Genomic DNA, 26,549 nt, shown 5'->3' with positions numbered 1-26,549 from the left:
CATTAAGACGGCAAGGAATCGACTTGGCGAAATACTCGAGAAATATTTAGAATTTTCCTACGCCAGGAAAACCTGAAACCACTAAGGGTACAGTGCTGGTACAGGCACAAGTGTTTCGGAGCTGACCGTTGAGCGCACAGTGTTGAAAGTGGGGTTTTGCAGCAGAAGAACTGTACGTGTTCCCTTGTGACGCAGCGGCATCGTTAATTACGATGGCAGTTGGTGACGGGATCACAGAGGTCGATATCACGTTTCTTCCAGGCCGACGGTGATGTTCGGATACGCCGCCATCCGGGCGTGCAGCTGCTCGAAACACGCATCGCACCTCAGGCGCAGGCTGGTGGAGGCGGCGTTATGGCAAGAGGGGAGTTTGCCTGGGCTTCCGTGGGAACTGCGGTCACAATCGGAGGCACTATAGCGGCTGTGGACTGCGTGGGCCACCTGCGCCCTCTCCTGCTTGATGTCTTCTGTGGCGACTGGATAACTGTCAGCGAGTTGTTCTAAGCGGTTTGAGCAGCACGGTAGCCAACCCGTACTCGTGTCTTGCCCACCACATTCACCTGCTCTCAATCTGATTGTGAACAAACCACCGGCATGTAACTAAAGGGAAATGCATGACTTGTGGGTGAACATCAGGTGCCACGTCCCTATGGAAACCGATAAAGGGCTTGTCGGATTGGTGGGAGGTAAAACCGCTCTTCTTTGCCAATACTCTGTTGAGCGGGTGATCATAGAGCATGGGGGGGGGGGGGGGGGGGAGGGAGTACGACACCCGCTTTAGATTGCCGGTACTGCCAGGGATTTTTCCTGGCGGGAGGACTGGGACGAGGTGCGCTCAACGTCCTGAGGCCATCTGAGCAGCTACTGGAGCGAGTAACACCGGTTCCAAGGTTCCAGAAGATGCCACGGCGGTCGGTCGGTCCCTGTTGGCCTGTCTAGGGCCGGAACGCGGAATTTGACCTATTTTAACACAGTATTTTGGCCCTTCAGTATATGTTACACTAATAATTTTCACGGGTTTGCAGCCGGGTCCCATCGTCCTGACGACAACACGATATTTCGGCGGACCATCTGGCCGCCATCTTCAGGTGAGATTGAGTGCACAATCACGCCGGAACTGAAGAGACGTCAGATTCGGCGGCTCCTTTATACCGCGGGTACTGGCCGTTGCGCGAGCGCGAGCAACGGAATATCCCGTCTCCAGCCATCCTGATTTAGGTTTTCCGTGATTTCCCTAAATCGTTTCAGGCAAATGCCGGGATGGTTCCTTTGAAAGGGCACGGCCGATTCCCTTCCCAATCCTTCCCTAACCCGAGCTTGCGCTCCGTCTCTAATGACTTCGTTGTCGACGGGACGTTAAACACTAACCACCACCACCACCACCACCACCAACGGAATAACTGCACTCTGTGAGGCGAAGAATTGCAGCACCGCCAGCGCTGAAAACTGTCAAAAGCGAGGAATCGCATAATTAAAATGCAGCCGGTCGGAAACCAGACCGTTGTTGTTTTATCTGTGATAAAATAGGATTCCACGTTTTGCTTAAAGGGAAACCTTTATCTCTGTTAATAATATCATCAGACAGACGTAGTTCAATTGATTCTTTCAATACACAATCCCAGTAACGGGAAGCCGAGGCAATAATTTGCGTCTCTTTGAAGGACATATTGTGCCCTTCATTAAGACAGTGTTCAGCAACGGCTGATTTTTCCGGCTGGAGGAGACGTGTATGACATTGATATTCCACACATCGATCTTGAACTGTACGAATAGTCTGTCCAATGTAGGCCTTGCCGCAGTGACAGGGAATCTGTGGGAAGTATTTCTTCGAAAATTTCAAGAATCCTCAGGAAATATGATATTAAAAGCGTCCTTATGCCTTTGGCCAAAACTAGATCCCTTCTTGGATACGTTAAAGATGATTTGGGACTGAGGAAGCCTGGGGTATACAAGACTCCCTGTTTCTGTTCGATGATGGTGATTAAGTCAGGACGTTGCTTACAAATATATATCAGCTGATGTACTAGAGTAAAATTAAACTTTGCGCCTCAGTAGGGACACCTATCTCACATTCTTTCTACACTGGAGCGCCAAACAAAAAAATTGGCCCTGAGCACTATGGGACGTAACATCTGTGGTCATCAGTCCCCTAGAACTTAGAACTACTTAAACCTAACTAACCTAAGGACATCACACACATCCATGGCCGAAGCAGGATTCGAACCTGCGACCGTAGCGGTTCCAGACTGAAGCTCCTAGAACCGCTCGGCCACTCCGGCCGGCGAAGCGCCAAGGAAACTAGAATAGGCATGCGTATTCAAATACAGAGATATGTAAACAGGTACAATACGGCGCTGCGGTCGGCAACGCCTATATAATAATACCAGTGTCTGACGCAGTTGTCAGGTCGCTTACTGCTGCTACAATGGCAGGTGAGTTTGAACGTGGTGTTATAGGCAGCGCACGAACGATGGGACACAGCTTCTCCGGGGTAGGGATGAAGTACGGATTTTCCCTAAGACTATTTCACGAATGTACCGTGAATATCAGGAATCTGGTGAAACGTCAGGTCTCCGACATCTCGCTGCCGGAAGAAGATCCTGCAAGAACGGGACCAAGGACGGTTGAAGAGAATCCCGTTCAACAAGGCAGAAGTGCAACCGTTCCGCAGTTGCCGCAGATTTCAATGTTGGACCATCAGCAAGTATCAGCATGCGAACCATTCAGCGAAATCTCATCGATATGGGCTTTTGGAGCGGAATGCCCACCCGTGTACCCTTGATGATTGCACGACGCAAAGCTTTACGCCTTGCCTGCGACCGTCAACACCGACATTGGACTCTTGATCACTGGAAACATGTTGCCTGGACGGGCGAGTCTCGATTCAAATTGTATGGACGTGTACGGGTATGCAGACAACCTCAGGAATCCATGGACCCTGCGTGTCAGCAGGGGACTGCTCAAGCTGGTGGAGGTTGTGTAATGGTCTGCATCGAGTGCAGTTGGAGTTACATGGGATCCTTGATACGTCTAGATACGACTCGGACAGGTGACACGTATGTAAGCTTCCTACTTGATCACCTGCATCCATTCATGTCCATTGTGCATTCCGACAGACTCGGGCAATTCGAGCAGGACAATGCGACACCGTACACGTCCAGAATTGGTACACACTGGCTCCAGGAACACTCTTCTGAGTTGGAATACTTCCGATGGCCACGAAACGTGCTGTTCAGAAGAGATGCCCACCCTCTCGTGCTGTTACGGATTTATTGATAGCCCTGCAGGATTTATGGTGTCAATTCACTCCAGCAATACTTCAGACATTAGTCCAGTCCGTGCCACGTCGTGTTACGACAGTTCTCCGTGCTTGCCGGGGCGCTACACGATATTAGGCAGGTGTACCAGTTTCTTTGGCTCTTCGGTGTAGAAACAAAGGCATGCCATTTAGCCGGCCGCTGTGACCGAGCGGTTCTAAGCGTTTCAGTCCGGAACCGCGCTGCTGCTACGGTCGCAGGTTCGAATCCTGCCTCGGGCATGGATGTGTGTGATATGCTTAGGTTAGTTAGGTTTAAGTGGTTGTTAAGTGCCATAGTGCTTAGAGCCATTTGAACCATTTTTGTAACATGCCATTTATTCTTTACAAGTACATGCGAATAAACATTCGAGCTGCTGGGTTTTAAATGAGTGATAGAAACAAAGTCGAAGATATGATTGACTGCGACAAATACAATTTAGGCCTTCAAGTAAGATAACACTTGAACAAAACTATAAACAGCGCATCGCAAGTACGAGGAGCGTTAAATAAGTAATGTAGCACTTGCTTTTTTTCCTCGGCGCATTTCGGTTGAAAAAAAAATTGCGGAATTTGTTGTTGAACGTCGTGGAATATTCCCGGTTCAGGCCCTATAGGTTCGTGAAGTTCCGATAGGTGTCCGGCGGGAAACCAGAGCACCGCAGATATTCATAGCCGCTTGCAGAACGTTTAGGGAGACCTGTCACCGAACACTGAACAGTGGGCGAGGCGTTTGTCATCACGGCAACAATGTCGCGCAAACCTGTCCTATCTCCCGCGTGTCGGCCGGTCGCTCACGGCTGTGGCTCCTGCAGTGTTGGAACGTGCGGACACTCTCATTTGTGATGATGGGCGGATCACAGTCAAACAGCTCGCTGCTCAACTGGACACCCGTGTTGGTAGCGCTGACACACTCGTCCACCTGTCTGTGGTACTCAAAGGTAGGTAGGTGTGCGTAGGACAAGACCGTGAAGAGCAACAAAGAACCATCTGTGCGGAATTTCTTGCGCGTTACGAGACTGACCGTGACAATTTTTTTTGTCGAACATCGTCACAGGCGATGAAACAAGGCTTCATTACTTCGAAGTGGAAACCAAACGGTATTCCATGGAGTAGCGTCACACCATACCTCCTCCGAAAAATAAGTTCAAAGTTGCATCCTCAGCCGTTAAAGTTATTGGCGACGGTGCTCTGGGTTCCGAAAGGCTATTCTGTTTTATGTGCACGCTTACGGTGCAACGATCAAGTATGAAGTGTACTGAAGAAACTGCTTCAGCGTATAGGTCGCCACTAAAAATGGAAACGAACTTCTCCTCCTCCACGACAGTGCAAGCTGTCAAACAAGTCTGCACACCCGAGAGGAGCTCACAGAACTTCACTGGACTGTTCTTCTTCCTCTACCCCACAGCCCGGATCTCGCACCTTCCGACCTCCATCTGTTTGTCGCAGTGAAGGATTCACTCTGCAGGAAGCAGTAAGTGGGTGATAGGGAGGTTACTGACGCAGTAAGATGTTGGCTCCGATTTCTCCCAGTGGAGCGTAACCACGCAGTCATACAGGCCTTCCAAGTAAGGCGGCGTAAGGCCGTCGCAGTGAACGGAGATTATCTTGAAAAATATGGTTTTGTTGCGAAAATAGTGGGAAATAACATGGTGTATTGGAATCCTGAATCAAATCAATCTGCTTTCAGAAACGAAGTGGATTGCATTACTTATTCAACGCTCTTCGTACATACAAGGTGAGACAATAAAGTAATGAGACTGACGTGAAAAAAACAGTTGCTTACCGTTTTAGTCACGCTTAGTGTTGTCTCCTTCAAAGTAATTCCAGCGCTTCTGCCATTGATGGTAACATTTCTGAAACTCATCTTCTTAGTATCCTCCAAGACCCTGGTCACAGCTTTTTGGACATCTTGTGTTGTTTGAAAATGGTGTCCCTTGACCGCCGTTTTCACTCTTGGAAATACAAAAAAAGTCGCACGGAGCGATATCTGGTGAATAAGGTGGCTGTGGTACAACTGAAATTTGTTTTGAGGTTAAAAAATGGTTCAAATGGCTCTGAGCACTATGGGACGTAACATCTGAGGTCATCAGTCCCTTAGAACTTTGAACTACTTAAACCTAACTAACCTAAGGACACCACACACATCCATGCCCGAGGCAGGATTCGAACCTGCGACCGTAGCGGTCGCGCGGCTCCAGACTGAAGCGCCTAGAACCGTTTGGCCACACCGGCCGGCAGTGTTTAGTGACGAGGCAACATTCCATTTAACTGGAAAGTTAAACTGTCATAATGTGAGAGTATGGGGTACGGACAACCACATGAAAAGTAGTACGTCAGAGAATGTGTTTTGTGCAGTTTCACGCGAAATGGTGTATGGTTCGTTTTTCTTTGCCAACAATACTGTTATTGGAAGCACATGTCTCCATAAATATGCTTGAGAACTCTCTTTTCCCACAATAAGAGACCGATTGGCACGACTTCATTTACCATAGGATGGGGTACCGCTGCACTGGTATCTCGAAGGAGGGAATCTTTAAATTAAAGGATTACTGAACGATGTATCGTTCGCACTGGACCAATCATTCAGCCTTACATTACTGGACTCCAAGGTAGCCGGACCGGGCTCTGTGATTATTTCTTGCGCGGGTTCATAGAGGACTCTGTTTATGTGCCTCCGTTACCAACGACAATGAGTGAACTGTGATATCGTATAACAGCAGCTGTCGAAGCCGTAACTCAAGACATGCTCGCTGCAGTGTGGGAACAATCTGAATACCGCATTAACATATGCCGTGGATCTCAAGGGAGGCATATTGAACACCCACGAAAAGGTATGAAAAACACTTTTTGAGTTTCCCAATTCATCAAAAAACAAAATTCATTGTATATATTTATTAGTTTGAGAAATATAGACATGCCAAATCGGATGATTCTTTTCGATACAGCCTGTACTTTCGAATATGTGTGTAATTGCAGCTTACTCCTCCGAAACAAGGGGAAGAAAATACACACATTTCATCCATGCATGCAAGAGAAGCATATATTCCCGTTGCCCTGTTTATGATAGGCGCTTTCCTTAACACTTAACAGTTCCGTATGAAGTCTAATAATTCGCACATTCTTACGCTTCACTCGACTTTCTAATACTCGAAAATTTTTGTGAAGGTAGTTGCTTTTGATTCAGAAGCGTATGTTTTAGCCGTTTGTGGCCCAGGTGTAGCAACAATTGTGCAGTTAGCTTTTTCTGTGTTGGGAAAGTTTTATTGCTTTTGAGGGTTTATTGTCACGCTTGTCTCGTTTTCCCTTGAGCTATAGTTGTGGTGATTTATTTGGTATCTTAAATACTGTAGGTATTGCATTCCATACAAGTTTCCTACGTTCCACGTTCAGTGACTTGATTGGAAATGTGGTGAATAAAACTACATGTTGTTGAGTAGACAGAGTACGTCGTTCTGCAAAAGATCAGGTCTTCTGCTGTTTACTGGACATTTTTTGCTCTGAAAAGAAAACCGTATTATTCGGTAGATATCTGTATGTTTCAAGAGAATCGTAAATAAACTGTCATGTAATGTACCGTTTCATACTTTTCAGTCGGCTTACAAAACTAAAGAAAGACAAATCTGGTGTCTTCTTGATGTTGCTGCAATTTGTTGCGCTATAAACTTCCCGTTCGTAAAAAAAAAAAGAAAAGAAAAGAAAAAAAAAACACTCTAAAAACATTATGAACAAATACGATTCGTTTGCGCTTTCGCAAGATTCCGCTAGTGTCAACAACATACGAAAAAAATTAAGTTGATGGCGTAGAGCCACTGTCATGCATTACTTTTTAAAAGAGTAAACCATCATTTGACTATGTATGATTTTATCTTTTGTACTATCCAGATTTCAGCTTTGTACCATTATCAAATACAGTACTAAAAGTTGTTAGATCCTTATTAAGTCATGTCTGTTACGGCAGTCCACAGCAGGTAACCTGTCACTTGCTGATGCTTTGCGCGCTGCTATCGCACTGGGCAACAGAAACGAGACGAGTGCGTCACGACTATTGTGTTAGACTTTGTAAATACTGTGAACGAGTCTCGTGCTAGACGTTTACACGTGATCAGCAGAGATAATACTTGTCAGAGATAAAACTTAACTATCGAACTGTCTGTCATAGATAAAATTTATCTATCGATTCTGTACAGCTGTTGTCCATATATCACTAAGTTTCATGGACTTTGCTTTTCTGTTAAAATTATCCCTGTTGGTTTTGTAATTTGATGGCTTCTCTATATACGTCCGCAGCTCGTGGTCTCGCGGTAGCGTTCTCGGTTCCTGAGCACGGTGTCCCGGATTCGATTCCGGCGGGGTCAGGGATTTTCACCTGCCTCGAGATGACTGGGTGTTGTTGTGTCGTCTTCATCATCATTCGTGCCCATTACGATCGGGGGAAGGCAATGGCAAAGCACCTCCACCAGGACCTTGCCTAGTACGGCGGTGCAGATCTCCCGCATCATTCCCCTACGCTCTGTCAAGGAGTATGGGACTTCATCATCATCATCTCTATATACTCGTGCTTAATATTTATTGACTGACTCTTACATTTTCTCTAGTCGGCTGAGATTTTTGTGTTCCTTTATCCAAGTGTTTACGCTTCTCTTGGTAGTTCCAAAGTAGACTATACCACACGTACGCGGAATCTCATAAATCCAGTATGCTGACGGAGGAGAGATAAACATTTTTTTCTGAAAAGTAGTAAGGTGTTTCGTTTCTATAAAATCTTCCCGATGTGTTCAGTTATCTGTATCTGGATGTACAGGGTGTTCAATAACTAACTATGCAATTCATAACTTGCCGTATTTAAGTCATGCTGGAAGTGGTCCCCTTAAACAGTTGCACACGTTTCTGCATTTTTTGAAGACGTGCCTGACATCGGGAGTGATGTGGCGTGTCAGTGAGGCTTGAAGTTCTCGTACGGTGTGTGGATTGCCTTCATAGGCGTTTCCCTTCAACTTACCCCAGAGAAAGTAATCCGGTGGAGCCAAGACTGGGTAAACGCGGAGACCAGAGTCCTGGAGAGATGATGCGGTCACTGAAGATGTCGTTTGAAAAGATCATCGCCGTGTGGGCAGTATGTGCAGTCACTCCATCCTGTTGGAACCAGGGATTCCCAATTTCGTCCTCATTCAGTTCACCTAGGAAGGGCTCCATAATGCAGGTGCAGTACCGTTCTGCATTTACGGTGTCCTGAAAGAAGATCGGCCCAATGACGCGTTTGCGAGTCACAGGGCACCAAACACCAACCTTTTGATCGTGCAGTGGGGACACCTTAAATTCGTGCGGATTCTCCGTAGTCCACAAACGACTGTTCTGGCTATTCATGTAACCGGAGAGGTGAAACAGTGCCTCATCCATGAAAAGCGTTGTGCCAAGAATCTCCTCACCATTGTACTGCAGTAAGGACAGAAAGCAATTGCGAAAGTTCACAGGCGCCGGGCGATCGCTGTCTCACGGTTCATGCACGACCGACATTATGTAGGGATACGTGGACAGTGACTTCTGGAGGATCTTGTGAGCGGGACTCACGGACACGTGGGCCTGCTGAGCTAGACGTCTAACCGACTTCTTTGGACTTGGCAGCCTCATGTCTTGCACCTCCGCCACTTTGTCTTCGGAAGTGGATGGCCTACCTGATTTTAGAGCATTGTGAACGCTTCCGGCCTTTCGAAACCTGGTGATGAGGTTCTGTAGCCGGCCGCGGTGGCCGTGCGGTTCTGGCGCTGCGGTCCGGAACCGCGGGACTGCTACGGTCGCAGGTTCGAATCCTGCCTCGGCCATGGGTGTGTGTGATGCCCTTAGGTTAGTTAGGTTTAAGTAGTTCTAAGTTCTAGGGGACTTATGACCTAAGATGTTGAGTCCCATAGTGCTCAGAGCCATTTGAACCATTTTGAACCATTTGAGGTTCTGTACAGCATTACGATTAGGCATCTTCAGTCCTGGGAATTTTGCTACAAATGCAACTTCTCCTGTTGAGGTATACTTGTCTCCATTGCGGAACACGTGCTCCACAAGAAACACTTTGCTCAAAATGGTTCAAATGGCTCTGAGCACTATGGGACTTAACTTCTGCAGTCATCAGTCCCCTAGACTTCGAACTACTTAAACCTAACCAAGGATATCACACACATCCATGCCCGAGGCAGGATTCGAACCTGCGACCGTTGCGGTCGCGCGGTTCCAGACTGTAGCGCCTAGAACCGCTCGGTCACCTCGGCCGGCACACTTTGCTCAATCGTCAGCGTGATGACCTGGCTCACAATGATGTCACACAAGACGTTGGTTTTCAGTGAAATCGGACCTGCAAAAAAATACAAATACCTGGTCAAATATGGTTCAAATATGTTAAACAATGGAAAATGTTGTATTAATAATTGACTATCACATCAGTCATTACGTAGCACATCACTGTTTTGGCACTGCATTGTTACTTTTTGAACACCCGGTATATATAAAGGGTAATAATTACACTTGTGCTACTTGAGAGAACCCCATAGAAAAACAAATGGTCGTATGACAATGAAAGTTTGTGGTAACATTTGTAACGACATGCAGAAGAAGGAAACAAATTTTAATTCCCACGTTTGTTAATTGCGTACCGCGTTTTCGTTCTAGTTTGCAAACGTTGCTGAGTGTGAGCACCATCAGCACCCACGACGGCCTGGGACCGCACTAGGGGTAGCACTTCACAACTGTTCGCAGTACTTGTCCGACGGTGGAGCGTGGAATGTCCAGCTGCCGTGACACAGCGTTCTCAGCCGTGGCAACAGTTGGTGTGGTGCAGTTCTCCGTCGGCCTGCCCGAGGAGCCATTCCCATGTCGCCAGTTACTTCGAACCTCCGAATCATGTTCTGTAACCCCCGCTGCGGAAAGAGCACCTCTCCGTATTCCTTTCATGCGTCGATATCCGCAAAGAACAGCAGCACTGTTTCTGTCGTTTTGGTAAAACAGTTGTACTGCTCAGCCTGTCCAGACCCACGTCGACTGCCCGCAGCTGCAGTGCACACTGAGGCCTGTGTTTCAGCCCTACGTCGCCGTACCAGTAGCGGCGCCTAGCGACAAGCCATGGCACTAGCAGGAGTAACAACGCAGATCCTGCAGCACGCAGTGTGGACATCATTCCTGTAAAGCTGGGTACCAGTACGATGGATAGTTTACCGTCTACACTGGCTCAAGTAGCGAATGCTCGATTACAAGCACACAGTATATCAATAGTAATAACAAAGCTGTAAAACCGTCGTGTCTGCCTCTGTTTGAATACGCTAATCTACAAAACTACTAGACGAATTTTGATGGAGGTTTTTACAGGTAACTTGAGAGTAGCTTGGGATAACATGCAAGCTTTGTTTCATCGATATGGGACCACGGGAAAAAAACCATAATTTAAAGTTTTAGGAGTCTGCTCACCTTAAGTAGTTCCAGTGTTTACCTTAGTGACGTTGTGGTAAACCAAAGAAACATATACCGACACATTGATATCGCATTGTGTGTTTAAATATATGACGAGATTGCGTTCCTTCTTTCGGTAGGTTCCATTTATATATCAGTTCTTGACTAAAAATAAGGAGCTTATTGACAAGGTGATCCTGTAAGAGTTTCGTTTTTACCAATTGTGATGTGTAACCCTATAAAAAGGAACGGTATGCAAAGTCCCTTCGCTAACGTCCATTGCGAAGCACGAGCGTGTAGCTACTATTTTGTTTAAATAAAAGAGAAACTGTTTCTCCATCGTTGTGTTTTACCCTTGCCCTTCGGCCTGCTGTTGTTTGTTCGTTTTGTGGACCTCGACCATATAACCCGGGAAGATTCACGAGCAGCTAAAGCACCAACCACTCATGGAAGCCCTCATTGCCTGAATAAAACTGAACTTGCTGCCTGGGGCCAACACTGATGATTTGCGAACTATCTGTGGTCAGAAGACGACCAAGTGCGGGGACTTGGTAGACGAGGTAAAAGAAGTGTGCAAACAGAAATCTTTGCATGCCGTCCCTGTGTAAATGCCGGACACAAGCTTTGCCCCAAATTGTAAGCTGAAGAATCTCTAGGAGCCAAGACCGTATCCTTCGGTTTCTTGGCAAATGCAAAAGGCATTTGTGCTGAACATATCATGATTAGTTGGTGCGATTCTTGGAGAACGTAATTAACTTGGCGATAACTTGTTCAAACCGTTATCGGCATACCAAAACCGTGAGCCAATAATCAATAATTCTGTGGATCTTGTACGGCCTTTGTAGCTGAATGGTTAGCGCCACTGCCCTTGGTCTGGAACGACGTGGGTTCGATTCTCAATATTACCTCAGGTTTTCCTGAGGTAGGGAGATCTTGGATGGGATCCACTCAACCTCATCAGGACAGATAAGCGGCTGTTTGAATAACGAAGCAGCGGCATCATCGGTATTCATCTGCTGATAATAACGGCCGCAGGGATTGACGTCACGCTGATAACACGCCCCACTATCGTAGACCGCTCCTCGTACTGCCTTGTAGGCAGCAGTCGACCAGTTGGAACGGGCCTAAGGCGTAATCCACGAGTGATGTCTACATTATGTCTGCTGTGGAACTCTCGACTTCATACAGCTCGGATGCTGGAACACGATACACCAGACATCACAGTTGTGAAGAAAAAGAAAGGGTGCATCTTTGACATTGCCATTCGAGGTAGCAGAGTGCACGAGAAACATCTTGATAAACACGTCAGGAACGAGGACTTGAAAATTGAAATACAGCGACAGTGAAAGTGGTACTAGCGGTTCTCGACAAGGTGGGGGGACTGTCAAGAGATCTTAGTGGGCCCCCAGAAAGCAGTGGCACTGATAAAAATACTCGTGCACCAACTCCAAAAAGTCACTTCACTGGGGTCTCCACGAATTACCTACCGATACGTTACGCAGTCCTAGATGCTTGATGAGTGTCCGACTGCTGATAAAATACGAAATTCAACACAATGATCTCATTTGCTGTGTTTACTTGTAATAATAATATAAATGTTCGTTCATAAGAAATCGTAACTCTCCAACTGTTCTTGACCGATTGCTTCGAAATTTTGAGACAACGTTGCATTCCACTACGCGGGTTTTTTATAGATCTGTTTTTAATATATATACAAAATACATAAGTAAATATGTAATATATAAAGCGGAAACGTTATTACCAAAAATCTCGTAAAGTTATTTCCACGATACCCTAACGAACAGCGGTTTGTTTCCCGGTACAATCAAAATAATTGTTAAAGCGGAATTTTACGTTCCCATTCGTTACAGCGGTCCCTAGTTAGTCCAGTGCGATATTCGTTTTATGGATTTGTATTAACAGGGATGGTAAGGGACGAAGAATAACCGGTGCTCGAGCAGCGACTGACCAGCGCTGGCTCGCGCTGACTGCTACCGCCAAGCATGCTGAGTAGCTGATGGATTGCTGTTTATTCTTTGTCTTTTGCTGTTAATATGCAACGAATATCGGAATAGAGTAATTCGGGACCGCTCTATCGAACGGGCACGCGAAATTCCGGTTTTGAAAGGAATTTGTTAGAGATAGGAAACAAACCAACGCAATCTGTTGACACTGGGCGTCCTGTGAACGACGCGTCGAGCAGTAATCGTTTGGGCTGTCTCCAGTTACACAATGTGAACACGAAAGTGCAAATATCTGCCGAAACCCCAAAGAGAGTGCACCCGATGACTCTTTGGAGAGGCGCCCGGTGTAAATGTACGGTATTTACAAAATTTATAATACTGAAATGGTGAAAGGAAACGGGAGAGTTGTATTTATGGCTTATAGACTTGTGATTAGAATACTCCTACACAATCGGAATTTGCGATAAAAATACACTCCTGGAAATTGAAATAAGAACACCGTGAATTCATTGTCCCAGGAAGGGGAAACTTTATTGACACATTCCTGGGGTCAGATACATCACATGATCACACTGACAGAACCACAGGCACATAGACACAGGCAACAGAGCATGCACAATGTCGGCACTAGTACAGTGTATATCCACCTTTCGCAGCAATGCAGGCTGCTATTCTCCCATGGAGACGATCGTAGAGATGCTGGATGTAGTCCTGTGGAACGGCTTGCCATGCCATTTCCACCTGGCGCCTCAGTTGGACCAGCGTTCGAGCTGGGCGTGCAGACCGCGTGAGACGACGCTTCATACAGTCCCAAACATGCTCAATGGGGGACAGATCCGGAGATCTTGCTGGCCAGGGTAGTTGACTTACACCTTCTAGAGCACGTTGGGTGGCACGGGATACATGCGGACGTGCATTGTCCTGTTGGAACAGCAAGTTCCCTTGCCGGTCTAGGAATGGTAGAACGATGGGTTCGATGACGGTTTGGATGTACCGTGCACTATTCAGTGTCCCCTCGACGATCACCAGTGGTGTACGGCCAGTGTAGGAGATCGCTCCCCACACCATGATGCCGGGTGTTGGCCCTGTGTGCCTCGGTCGTATGCAGTCCTGATTGTGGCGCTCACCTGCACGGCGCCAAACACGCATACGACCATCATTGGCACCAAGGCAGAAGCGACTCTCATCGCTGAAGACGACACGTCTCCATTCGTCCCTCCATTCACGCCTGTCGCGACACCACTGGAGGCGGGCTGCACGATGTTGGGGCGTGAGCGGAAGACGGCCTAACGGTGTGCGGGACCGTAGCCCAGCTTCATGGAGACGGTTGCGAATGGTCCTCGCCGATACCCCAGGAGCAACAGTGTCCCTAATTTGCTGGGAAGTGGCGGTGCGGTCCCCTACGGCACTGCGTAGGATCCTACGGTCTTGGCGTGCATCCGTGCGTCGCTGCGGTCCGGTCCCAGGTCGACGGGCATGTGCACCTTCCGCCGACCACTGGCGACAACATCGATGTACTGTGGAGACCTCACGCCCCACGTGTTGAGCAATTCGGCGGTACGTCCACCCGGCCTCCCGCATGCCCACTATACGCCCTCGCTCAAAGAACGTTAATTGCACATACGGTTCACGTCCACCTGTCGCGGCATGCTACCAGTGTTAAAGACTGCGATAGAGCTCCGTATGCCACGGCAAACTGGCTGACACTGACGGCGGCGGTGCACAAATGCTGCGCAGCTAGCGCCATTCGACGGCCAACACCGCGGTTCCTGGTGTGTCCGCTGTGCCGTGCGTGTGATCATTGCTTGTACAGCCCTCTCGCAGTGTCCGGAGCAAGTATGGTGGGTCTGACACACCGGTGTCAATGTGTTCTTTTTTCCATTTCCAGGAGTGTATATACGGGTAAAAACCGTCACTGTCAGAGAGAATGGGGGAAGACGAGATGGACAGAGGGGTGGGAGGAAATGAATATAGAAAGTGGAAAGGAGGAGGTAGAGAGAAAAGATGAAGAGAAGATGGACACAGAAAAGGGGGACGAGGAGGTGATGGACAGCACGAGGGGGAGGGGAAGTTCAGGAGAACATGGAGAGAGAGGGGAAGGAGCGGAAGATGGACCTCTGCAAGGGGTGAGGAGAAGTTGGGCATCGAGAGGGGGAGGATGGAGGATGAGATGGGCAGAGAGAGAGAGAGAGAGAGAGAGAGAGAGAGAGAGAGAGAGAGAGAGAGAGAGAGAGGGGGGGGGGAGGGAGGGAGGGAGTGGGTGATGGACAGAGAAAGGGGGAAGGAAGAGTAGAGGGGGGAGGAGATGATTAGAAAGTATGTCCAGTTACCATACGTAGAAATGCGTGCTTTCTCTTTTCTTTCTTTTGCGTTTGGCCAGACTGAACCAAAGCGTGGCTGGTAATAGCCGATAACAAAAATAAAATAACACCCAACGCCGTCGTCATCGCATTCGTCATGATCATTATCAGCTTCCAAGGAATTAAACCAAGAACAGATTTCGTTCGAGGCCTTTGCCTTCCGAATACGAGTGTAGGTTTAACAGGAAACGAATACAAAAAGTCAAATGAACCTGGAATCACGTTTTACGCAGCCTGTGGTTCTAGCTTGAGACACGAACTATTGGAATGAACAAACGTCATGGGATGCAGACAGGAACGTCGTTGTGGATGACGACTTAAAAAAAAAATAGTCCTTCATTCTTCTTCGAAACCATTCTGTGTGTGTAAGACGTCGACGTGAATGTAGTAGGGTGAGCTAACCAGACACCAAGTCTAGCACGGAGAACGGAACCCTGCGGTAGGTATTAATAGAGGAGGAGGAGGAGCAGGACGGATCTATTTTGAGGCCTGTCACTTACACCCGCTGTTTCCACAGAGAAGACGCGGAGAATTTTTATACTAGAGAGCGCGTAGCAACGCCTCTGTTTGCCTAAGTATCACAGGATGCAGTATGTTTCCGTCAATATTTAGTATCTATGTGCGATCTGCCGTCATCAGGGAAGATCAGTTTAGATTCCGATTGGTGAAATGTAGGAACGAGCGGAGCAAATCTACATTTACAGCATTTTTAGGTTTAGAGAGAGCTTTCGACAACGTAGCAAGGATAAAATACGAGGAGCAAAAGGTTATTTGAAACGTGTACAGAAACCAGACTGCAGTGCCGAGAGTCTTTGAATGTGAAAGGAAGTCGGTAGAAGGGGCTGAGACAGAGTTATAGCGTATCCACGATGTAACTCAATCTGTACGCTGAGCAAGCGTTAAAGGGAACTGAGAAGTAATTTGGAAGGGGTTCGAAACTTCAAGGAAAAGATGCTGAAACTTCGACTTTTTGCCGATGACATTGTAGTCCTGTCAGTGACGACAATGGACTGGAAGATGGTGTCTTGAAAAGGAGCTAAAGGATGAACATCAACTGAAGTCAAACAAGGGTAACAGAATGTAGTCGAGTTAAAGCAGGTGATGTTGAGGCAATTAATTTAGGAAAGGACACACTTAAAGTATTGATGAGTTTCGTTATTTGTGTTGCAAAGTAAATTACGCTGGCCGAAGCAGAGAGAAAAGAAAATTCAGAGTGGTAATACCAAGGAAATAAATCTGAAGAGCAGAAATTCTTGAACATCAAAAAGTGGAGCTACATGTTATGAAGTCATTGCTGAAGGTTTCCGTGGAGTGTAATTTTGTAACCTTTTCTGGTTGGGTGTGCCAACGAGGGATGTTTCCCACCACAGGCAAAACGACCCACAAAACACCAACGAACGTGACGCTGGGCTGCGAGCGGTGACTCGTGCCACTTCAGCTGCAGCACACAAAAGCCTCCCGCACAGTGGAAACGGCGTCGTGCTCCGGACAGAGGTTACAAGCACGATCGATGCACTTGCCGACACTAGACCACGCCTGGTATATCAGCACACGTTTCCATTCCGGGATGTGCGTTTTTTCGTCATTTATAACGTTTTACAGTCTAAATCTCTACTGTGAAAATCACTCTGCGAAGTGCATGGCAAGGGGGTACTACCCAGTACGCCAGTTGGTTAGGGCTTCTGCCGTTTTCTTCCGTACATAGCGCTCCGGTTCAGTGATTGCGTAAATACGTCTGTGCGCCCTAGGATTTGTCCAATCTTCGCTTTGCAGATCCTATGGGAGCGAAACGTAAGGAATTAAAATACGAGGGCCGTTCAGAAAGTAACCTCCGGTTGATTTAAAAAAATACACCAAGTTAAATAAAAATATTGTAATATATACATCTTACAACTACATCTTTGCACTATTTTTCTACATAGTCTCCATAGCGATTGAGGCACTTATCGTATCTCTTCACAAGCTTTGAAATTCCTTCTGCATCAAAATCACCCGCTTGTGCCTGGAGCCAGCATGTGACCGCATCTTTGAGCTCTTCGTCGTCATCAAACCGCTGTGACCCGAGCCATTTCTTCAAATGCATGAAGAGGTGATAATCACTTGGCGCCAGGTCTGGGCTGTAAGGTGGATGGTTGATAACGTCCCACTTGAAGGACTCAAGAAGGGCCGTTGTTCTGCGAGCAGAGTGAGGACGGGCGTTATCGTGCAAAAAAACGATACCGGAAAGTCAGCATACCACGGCGTTTGTTCTGTATAGCCCGTCGTAACTTTTTTATTGTTTCACAGTACACGTCTTGATTAATGGTCGTACCACGTTCCATGAATTCAACCAACAACACCCCTTTGGCATCCCAAAACACCGTTGCCATCAGTTTTCTGGCAGAAAAATCTTGCGAGGCTTTTCTTGGTTTGGTAGGCGAATTTGAATGTGCCCACATCTTTGATTGTTCTTTTGTCTCAGGGTTCACGTACTTAATCCAGGTTTCGTCACCGGTCACGATTCTGTTTAACAATGGTTCTCCTTCGTCCTCATAACGTGACAGAAAGTCTAATGCAGAGGCCATTCTTTGAGTTTTGTGGTGGTCGGTAAGAATTTTGGGCACCCATCGTGCACAGAACTTACGGTAACCCAATCTTGCTGTCACTATCTCGTACAAGAGAGTCTTAGAAATCAGTGGAAAACCAGTAGACAACTCCGACATTGAGAAACGTCGATTTTCACGAACTTTTGCATCAACTGTCTGAACGAGTTCGTCAGTCACCAATGATGGTCTACCACTCCTCTCTTCATCATGAACGTTTTCTCGTCCACTTTTAAATAAACATACCCATTCACGGACAACTCCTTCACTCATAACTCTTGGTCCGTACACGGCACAAAGCTCACGATGAATAGCTGCTGCAGAATATCCTTTGGCTGTAAAAAACCTTATGACAGCACGCACTTCACATTTGGCGGGGTTTTCTACTGCAGCACACATTTCAAACTGCCACAAAAACTAAACTAGCGCAGGTACGACGTTCACTCGACCACGGCTTGATGCAGACTGACCTGTTGAGTGCGTGAACGCACAGATGGCGTCGCTACTCCCCCCACAACCCGCACTGTGACCAATCGGAGGTTACTTTCTGAACCGCCCTCGTATATTCTTAGATTCCTCACTATAAATTTGGTTCTTGAAATTTTTAAGTATGGTTCCACGGCTTAGGTGGCGCCTTTCTTAAAGTTTCTGCCAGTGCAGATTTTTCAGATCTTCCAGGAGACAAACAAACCTTGGGCCAGTTGAGCAGTATTATATGCTGGGTCGCACGAGCACACTCTCCTTTACACACTGAATGCGTTTTCCCAATGTTCTGCCAATGAAGCGAAGTCGGCCACCTGCCTTACCTGCTATTAGGCGTGTTGTGATCATTCTCTTTCATACATCTACATGAAGCCTCTAACAATACCACCACCACTGGCAAAGTAGCTTACAAATCAGATTAATAATGTTGCTCACGCAGCGTATGTTCGCTTTATCGGGTAACAACAAAGTTATTGACTGTGGATGGTACCGTCAGAATGGAAATAATCAAGTCACTGTAAAATAGTCATTAATTTTGGCACTTATCTTGAATGGATTCCCACGTAGATTTCGTCGAAGTTGTTATGGCTCATCTTGTTGATTCTAGGGTGATTCCACTTTGACTGCTAGAAGATCCAGATCCGTATTTTAGCAATATTTGAAGACCTAACAAATGCATTTTTCAGGAAATTCTTAATGATCAAATAATCCCAGATCAGAACAATGGTATGATAATTTTTGACTTGGTGTTCACGATCCACATTTTTATTAAACTTCTTGTAAATTCACATATACTTCTTCTTAATTGTCACATCATCAACAAAACTGTTTTGTATCAAACTTCATATATTTAATTTCCACTTTAACCAAACACAAGATTTGACTGTTCTTTTACAAAAGCGAAATAACAACTTAACTTCTGCAAAGTGAAACAAAGACTGCTCTGTGCGCATTCGCGCCAAAACGGTTACAACTAAGTCAAAGACTGTGACAGTCTTATAGAAATGAATACACACAAGAACCATATAACTATAATATATCGATACATCGGAGTACCTATACATTAATAAAACCAAATGTGAATATTGTCACAAAAATACGTCTGTTACTTCGCACAAAAGTAGTACGATATTACTGGTATCGAGAACTGGGGTTGGAGTGCCGTAATGGTCACGTAAATAAAGAACCATTACAAGAGCAATGAAACTGGTATACGCATGCGCATTCAAATACAGATATATTTAAACTGGCAGGATTCGGCGCTACTGTCGGCAACGCCTGTATAAGACAACAATTTGTCTGGCGCAGTTGTTAAATCGGTTACTGCTGCTACAATGGCAGGTTATCAAGATTTGAGTGAGTTTGAGTGGTGTTATAGTGAGGTTGAGTGGTGTTATAGTCGGCGGACCAGCGACGAGACGCAGCATCTCCGAGGTAGCGATGAAGTGGGGATTTTCCCGTACGACCATTACACGAGCGTACCGTGAATATCAGGAGTCCGGTAAAATATCAAATCTCCGATATTGCTGAGGCTGAAAAAGATCCTGCAAGAACGGGACCAACGCCGACTGAACAGAATCTTTTAACGTGATAGAAGTGCAACCCTTCCTCAAATTGCTACAGATTTCAATGTTGGGCCATCAACAAGTGTCAGCGTGCGAATCACTCAACGTAACATCATTGATATGGGCTTTCGAAACCGAAGGTCTACTCGTACCCTTGATGACTGCACGTCACAAAGCTTTACGCCTCGCCTGGGCCCGTCAACACCGACATTGGACTGTTGATAACTGGAAACATGGTAACTGGTTGGACAAGTCTCGTTTGAAATTGTATTGAGCACTTGTATGGAGACAACCTCATGAATCCACGGACCCTGTATATTTACAGGGGACTGTTGAAGCTGGTGGGACACGTGCAGTTGAAGTGATATGGGACCCCTCATATGTCTAGATACGACTCTGACAGGTGACATCCTATCTGATCACTTACATCCATTCATGTCCACTGTGCATTCCGACGGGATGGGGCATATCCAGCAGGACTATGCGACACCCCACACGTCCAGAATTACTACAGGAACACTCTTCTGAGTATAAACACTTCCTCTTGAGCATATCTGGGATGTCATGCAACATTGTGTACATAAGAGTTCTCCACTCCCTCGCTCTCTTACTGATGTACGGACAGCCCTGCAGGGTTCATGGTGTCATCCCCTCCAGCATATCTTCATACATTATTCGAGGCCATGCCACGTAGTGTTGCGGCACTTCTGCGCACTTGGGGGGCGGGGGCGGCTACATGATACTAGGCAGGTGTACCAGTTTCTTTGACTCTTCAGTGTACTAATTGTTATGTCCAGGTGTTTGTATGAGTTGACCAATTCCAATAACTATGGCTCATTGATGTTGGTGTTATAGGAAACTACGCGTTTTCGTTTTGTAATGTGAACTGTTCATATTTCTGAACATTTACAGCGAGTTAACAATCTTAGAAACAAACTGATGTCCAACAAAGAACTGACCAAATATTTGTGCGGCATTTTTCAGATAGTACTTCATTACAGATAGTGCAGCAGCTGCAAGAAGTCTCATGATGCTATTAATATTGTGTGCAAGGTCATTAACATGCAAAATGAACAGCAAGGATCCCAGTATATATAGCTGGGGCTTTTCTACTTCCGTCGAAGACGGTGCATCGTTTGATACCCCATATGACTGTACTTTCATTGACAGGTGTCGTTTTGCCAGTGTGTCAAGTGCTTTTCGGAAGTTAAGATGGTCTTCATCTCTCTGCCCTTGGTCCATGTCTTGTGAGAAAACCACTAGCTTTGTTTCCACGACTAATGTTTCCTATGTCCATTCCAGGTACCTTGTTTCAGTCCTGCTAAGTATATGCTGAAAGATTCTACAGTTCACGATTGTCATAGGTATTGGACGGCAGTTTTGCAAATGACTGCTGCCACTCATCGTGTAAATGGGTGTGACCTGTGGTTTCTTCCTACTATTTGGGCATGGTTTTTAATCAGGTTAAAAAGTAGTCGTGATAACACTGCAAAAAACTTCAAGATTTTTTGAGTATGGTGCAACTTGTCAGTCTTGCAGAATGTGTTTATCAATAAATATAAATTGTTAAAATCAGGTTATTCTTTTTGAAGCCCCCTTTGTACCTTCTGAAGCATTAGTACCATCTTTAAAGACTTGAACAAAAAAGGTTAACTGTTGGGAAACAAATCAGTTCTGAGGTTTTCTCAAGTAAATGTATGGCCCTGTGTTAATGATTTAGCATGCAACAGAACACTCGAATCGAGAATGTTGTATTGGTTCCTGATAAGCCATCCTGAATATGAACAATACGTTGTACTTTGAAGATACGTAATAGATCCAAAATGAGTGGTGGTGGACAGGGGAGCAGAACCTTTGGAGGTAATGGTTTGCTGCATGGGACTGTACATCAAAATTCCTTACCCACAGTACAAATAGTGTGCACTGACATCAAGGAAGGAGAGCGAGAGATGGAGGTAAGTCAACAGAACTGGATCATTCATGAAGAACAGGCACACAGGGTTGCTAGCAGCTGACTGTGTTGGTAGAGGCAGCTGTTGGTTTCGTAGTTGCTATCCAGTAATCTTAGTCCTCAAACTTAAACGAACTATTTTAGTGCTGTTGGCAGCATTATTAATCCCTCTGGTGAATCTCTAATTATGTTCTAATTTCTTCTCTTTCCTTCCTACTCACCTCTACCACCATTTTTAAAATTCTCGGTACGAGGAAGATATGCCTAAACATTGCCATTGCATTTTGTGATTATATTTATTCCTTTCATAGGATAACTGAACCTGTTGTACATCTGGTAGTCCAGATAAAGTACTTCTATTCTGTTAGTACCTGCACAGCTGTTTTATGAATGTTCTTATGACTCGATTAATACTATTTTTTTTTCAGATAAAATCACTTTCATGTCAAAACTGGGACTGAAGAGGCGTCATCTATAAATGCTCTACTTGCGGATGAATTTGAAGAAGAATGAGGACAAGAGGAGCAACATTGCTGGCTGATATAGTATTCCAAAAACACCAAACCCTGACCGAAGAACACATGCGTGATGTGCTTCATTCAAACTGTATTGCTCGTTGTGACTTAAATAGTGGAACTAAAATAAAAATACTGTGCTGTTGCGTCTCGAAGTGCCAGAGCGATAGATGGGCATGTGCCATGATATAGGCAGTGGCTGAATGTGTTCGTGGAAAGTAGTGTTTTTAGTTTCATTATTACACATTCCACGCCACATGTTTGTAACCAGAGTGCTATAGTGATTGGTTCTCCAGTGTTGACTGAAAGGTTTTGTCGTTCCTTACACGGACATGTACACACACACACACACACACACACACACACACACACACACACACACACACACACACACACACACCGCATATAGGAAAGTCTAAGTGTTTTACCATTTATAAGTATACAATAAGAAGAGAAGTTTCTGGAGGTGCCTTATTTTGTCACACTTGGTGACACTTTTTAATTTTTTTGAAACATTAAATGTATCTCTATGTGTGTCTTTGTGTAGCTGACTGTAAAAGACGAAGGGTATCACACTTTTGTTATTTATTGATATGTTTCCCTTTATATGTATGTTGTATGTTTGTGTTTACCTCTATATATATGCATGCATGACACAAGTCTAGTACTTAAGCAGATTTTAGCAAGAGTTTAATGTAAGTGAAAAGGTTTCTAGCCAAAACAGTTTATAGTCTTACAGAGAATTGGGTTCAGTTTATTTACTATTTGATGTGCTTGCACAGTTCCAGTGTTTTCAGGAAGATTACAGTTTCAGTTGTGTCTGAAAATAACTACATACAGAAACTATAGTTAGTAGGAGTGATGACATATACTGTGAAAAGAACACTGTATCATATTCAGTGTAATGGGCAATTTAAGAATGTAACAACAAAGTAGTAAGTCGGGTTGCCCACTTACATTTCAATGAGTATCTGAAGCTTTCTGTGTAGTTGGCTGCCTGCTTGAAATATATTTGTGCTCCAAGTGAGAAATTGGGATCCATAACTGTTGTACCCATCAATTTTGACTATGTTATCATCAGTGGCTTATTATTTCATGCATCAGATTGAATAAGGTGTGTGTATTCCCATACCATATAGTTTCTTGTATCTGACATACCATAGTTTTAAACAGCATAAGCCAGGCTATGATTGAATTTGATTCCAAAATTGCTTTCTTTAAAAATGTGTTGACAATTTGACAGAACTAGTCAATGCACAACATATTCCTACATGTTATATATAATTGTATTTCAAGGTTCAAGGCTGACTGCATCATAGAGTGGCCTTAATAAGTATTTCTTATGTTGCCAGGATAACAATTCACATAAGGTGGTCTTCACTCCTACACTTAGATTTGTACCATCCAATGTCAAATTTATGCCAAAGTGTATTATACCCCTATTAGCTGTTTTGTTTGAGACAAGTTATTCATTTCAATTTGTCTGTGGGCTTGTGTGGAGCTAAGTATAGTACTTACAAAAGGGGTGAGATCAGAAGATACATAATAACGACACTGTCAATGCCACATGAAGCAGCTTCAGTAAGGATGCATTCTAAGATCGTGAGACATGCTCTCTAATACTGAGGCGACAATCATGTAATCATCAAACAAATAAAACTAATAACCAAAGGAATCTTTTTATATGTTTCTTCATTTTTATTTTTGGAATACAGTGCCTGAACCAAAAAGAAAAGAAACATTGATGACCTCATTTTGCTTCATATGTAAGTCACCTAATCAATAAAAATAGTGTGTGAAGTTTTTCTACTTTGTCACATTAAATCTGCTGTACAGTGTTTCTTCACTCACAACTGATGTGTGTTCAGAAAATGCCTTTCAAGATCTCAAAACATGAATCACTCACCTTAATTAGCATTACAATAGCATAAATCTTCAGAGTGTCATCCTTCACTTCACAAATTGAGGAGAAAGTCTACTTTTGGGTTGAGTATCAGTATCAGTGATCTTTTAAATATGGAAGGTAATGAAATTTATGGCATTTGGGTGCTGGAGTAGTTGTCTCTATTTTTTCATTAAAGTATCAGGCATGTAAGAATGAGCAGCTGGATATTTCGAAAAGATACGGAAAATAATGAAGTGGAGAAATGAATAAATATTATAAATATATGTTTAACTGTCTGAGTAAGTTAGCCTGTTGCATGCTTTGAATTAAGTGCTAACAACTGTGAATGAACTGACCTGCCTCTTGCCTGTTGAAATTGTGCATTTTGTGCTCTGGAAGATATAATTTGTTTGAATTGGATTTCTAGAACAGGTGTTGGTAGTTTTCATATTAAATCTTTTATTGACTAGGTACATAATCAACTTCAGAATTTATGAAATTTCCTATACAGAAACACCCAAAGAGACCTAGCATATCTCATTTCACGAAGAATAATTGTACAATATTAAAATATCAGATGGAAATGTGCAATCACCCATAGTAAAAAGAGTGCCATGCACAATTTTTGATGAGCATTGTGTTCGGCGCCTGTTACTGTTAACAGGAAGATGATGTGCAGTGCAACCCAGAGTGCAGTAGTAATGAAATAGAATATTTAGTAGTTGTGTTAAATAAGTGGAACTGTTGACACATCAGGTGTGATATTGCTCATCTACTGGAATTATTTTCCAAGCAACGGATTCAGTCCAGCAGGACTTGCAAATTTGAATGTCTACTACATACCTCTGTGTTTGCTGGAAGACAAATTAATTGGTGCAGATATTTGTCTAAAATCTGTAGAAGTTCAAATTTAAGGCAAGACGTTAATACTGGACTCTGTTCCTCTTCAGCAGAAATTTATACCTTTGTTACATTCATTTGAAGTCATAGACTCAGTGTTGGTTTTTAATGTGTGTATTACACGCATATGTTGAAAGCCAAGTTTTTTGTTAACAAGAATGTATTGTTTTTTAACTCATTAATGTATTATTATTATTATTATTATTATTATTATTATTATTATTATTATAGTGACTGTGCTGCTGTTTATGTTGCAGTAACATTGAGAGTACTTCTTTGGACAAGTAGTTGATTTCTTTGTGAAGTTACGTTTTTGTTATTAGTAAACGAGAATATCTCAATATTACTGAAGAGGAATATAGATTGATTGCGGATGTGAATCCTAGTTATTTTATGGGAGACAATCTTGTTGTGAATATAAATATTTCTTTCAGTGTACTTCATTAATGTGTTAAAATAATGTGGTGTTATCAGTTAGTAATGCCTATATCTGCAGCATTTGTGTATGTGAATTTATGCAGCATAAATATTCTTCATCCTTGACCATCATGCTATGCATGTGGTTCCTGCTTTTGGCATAATGGGGTATACCTGCTAACTCAGGTTGTAAAGCTCACATTTGCTGTTTGGTTCATATCTTCAGTGCCATATTGGCGTCAAAAAGACTGGCAGGCAATTGTTTGACACTGTGTTAAAGAAAATTATGTATTAGTTGGAACTACACTACGATTGTACCCAAGTGTGAATTCAAAGACCTTGAAAGAACTTGGCAGTAAGGCTTTTAATAATTAAAAATCTGTGAAACACTTTCCACAAAGGTAGAATGTTTTGAGATAATGTGGCATTACTGTCTGATAATCACTTTTTTATATGAAATGACCTGTAACTCTTATGTAATGTGATGCTGAGCAGTACTTTACTCTCTGCAAGAATGGTGATTTTTTTTTCCAAATGCAGTAAAGTCTATTATGTGCTCGACATTTGCATTAAATGAGTACCTTACAACTTGATGCTAACAAGACAATGTAATTGCTGTTTATAGCTGCACTCCAAAGCAGAATGGAAATACCTGTGTTTTGTTTTCCTTTCATGAAAAATACAAGCCAAGAATTTGGTAATGCAATAAAACTTTTTCACCATTTTTTGTAATTTGCTTATTTCTCTTAAGATTTAATGCGTGATGAATGAGAAACTAGGTCAGTATTTCGAGAGTGTGGGAGAATTCAACCAGTGTGGTATTAAAAGGAACGTTCTAACATTCATTTATAATGGTTCGTTGAAAATGTAAAAATAAAAAAAATATGAATTTAATACTTCCTCCTGATAGACGAGGATGCAGTACCTTGAGCAGTATCATCCCTCTTCCCCTGTTTTGTGGTTATATCCACATACATATTCACCTTCCATGGAAGCATAAAATCAGTCATCACATTTCTGCCAGTCTAAAATGTGCTTTAAAAGCTAGAAAGGACAATGGTAACTTTACAAGAAGTAACAAAAAATATGGCTAAACATTCTGGGCATACCTCACATATAGAAGAATAAAATAAGGTGTTAAAAGACACCAACACGTTCTGAAGTTGCATTTCAGAAGAGGCTGCAGAGATCGCTGTAGATG

At 44.2% G+C, this 26,549-nt stretch overlaps 1 protein-coding gene across 3 annotated transcripts in view; it reads left to right on the top strand.

Moving 5' to 3' along the window:
- The window catches only part of LOC126424764 (putative mediator of RNA polymerase II transcription subunit 12), a 454,189-nt gene extending 428,109 nt beyond the window's left edge, over positions 1 to 26,080 (top strand). For all 3 annotated transcript variants that reach the window (XM_050087514.1, XM_050087513.1, XM_050087515.1), the window contains one exon: positions 22,060 to 26,080. In XM_050087514.1, coding sequence (XP_049943471.1) covers positions 22,060 to 22,109 — 50 coding nt within the window. In that variant the 3' untranslated portion in view covers positions 22,110 to 26,080. The remainder of the gene's footprint in view (positions 1 to 22,059) is intronic.
- The last annotated feature ends 469 nt before the right edge of the window (positions 26,081 to 26,549 follow it).

This window comes from Schistocerca serialis, chromosome 10 (assembly GCF_023864345.2).
Source record: "Schistocerca serialis cubense isolate TAMUIC-IGC-003099 chromosome 10, iqSchSeri2.2, whole genome shotgun sequence".
NCBI lineage: Eukaryota > Metazoa > Arthropoda > Insecta > Orthoptera > Acrididae > Schistocerca > Schistocerca serialis.
Note: the sequence above shows the minus strand (reverse complement) of the source record. Positions and strands in the feature narration are given on the sequence as shown.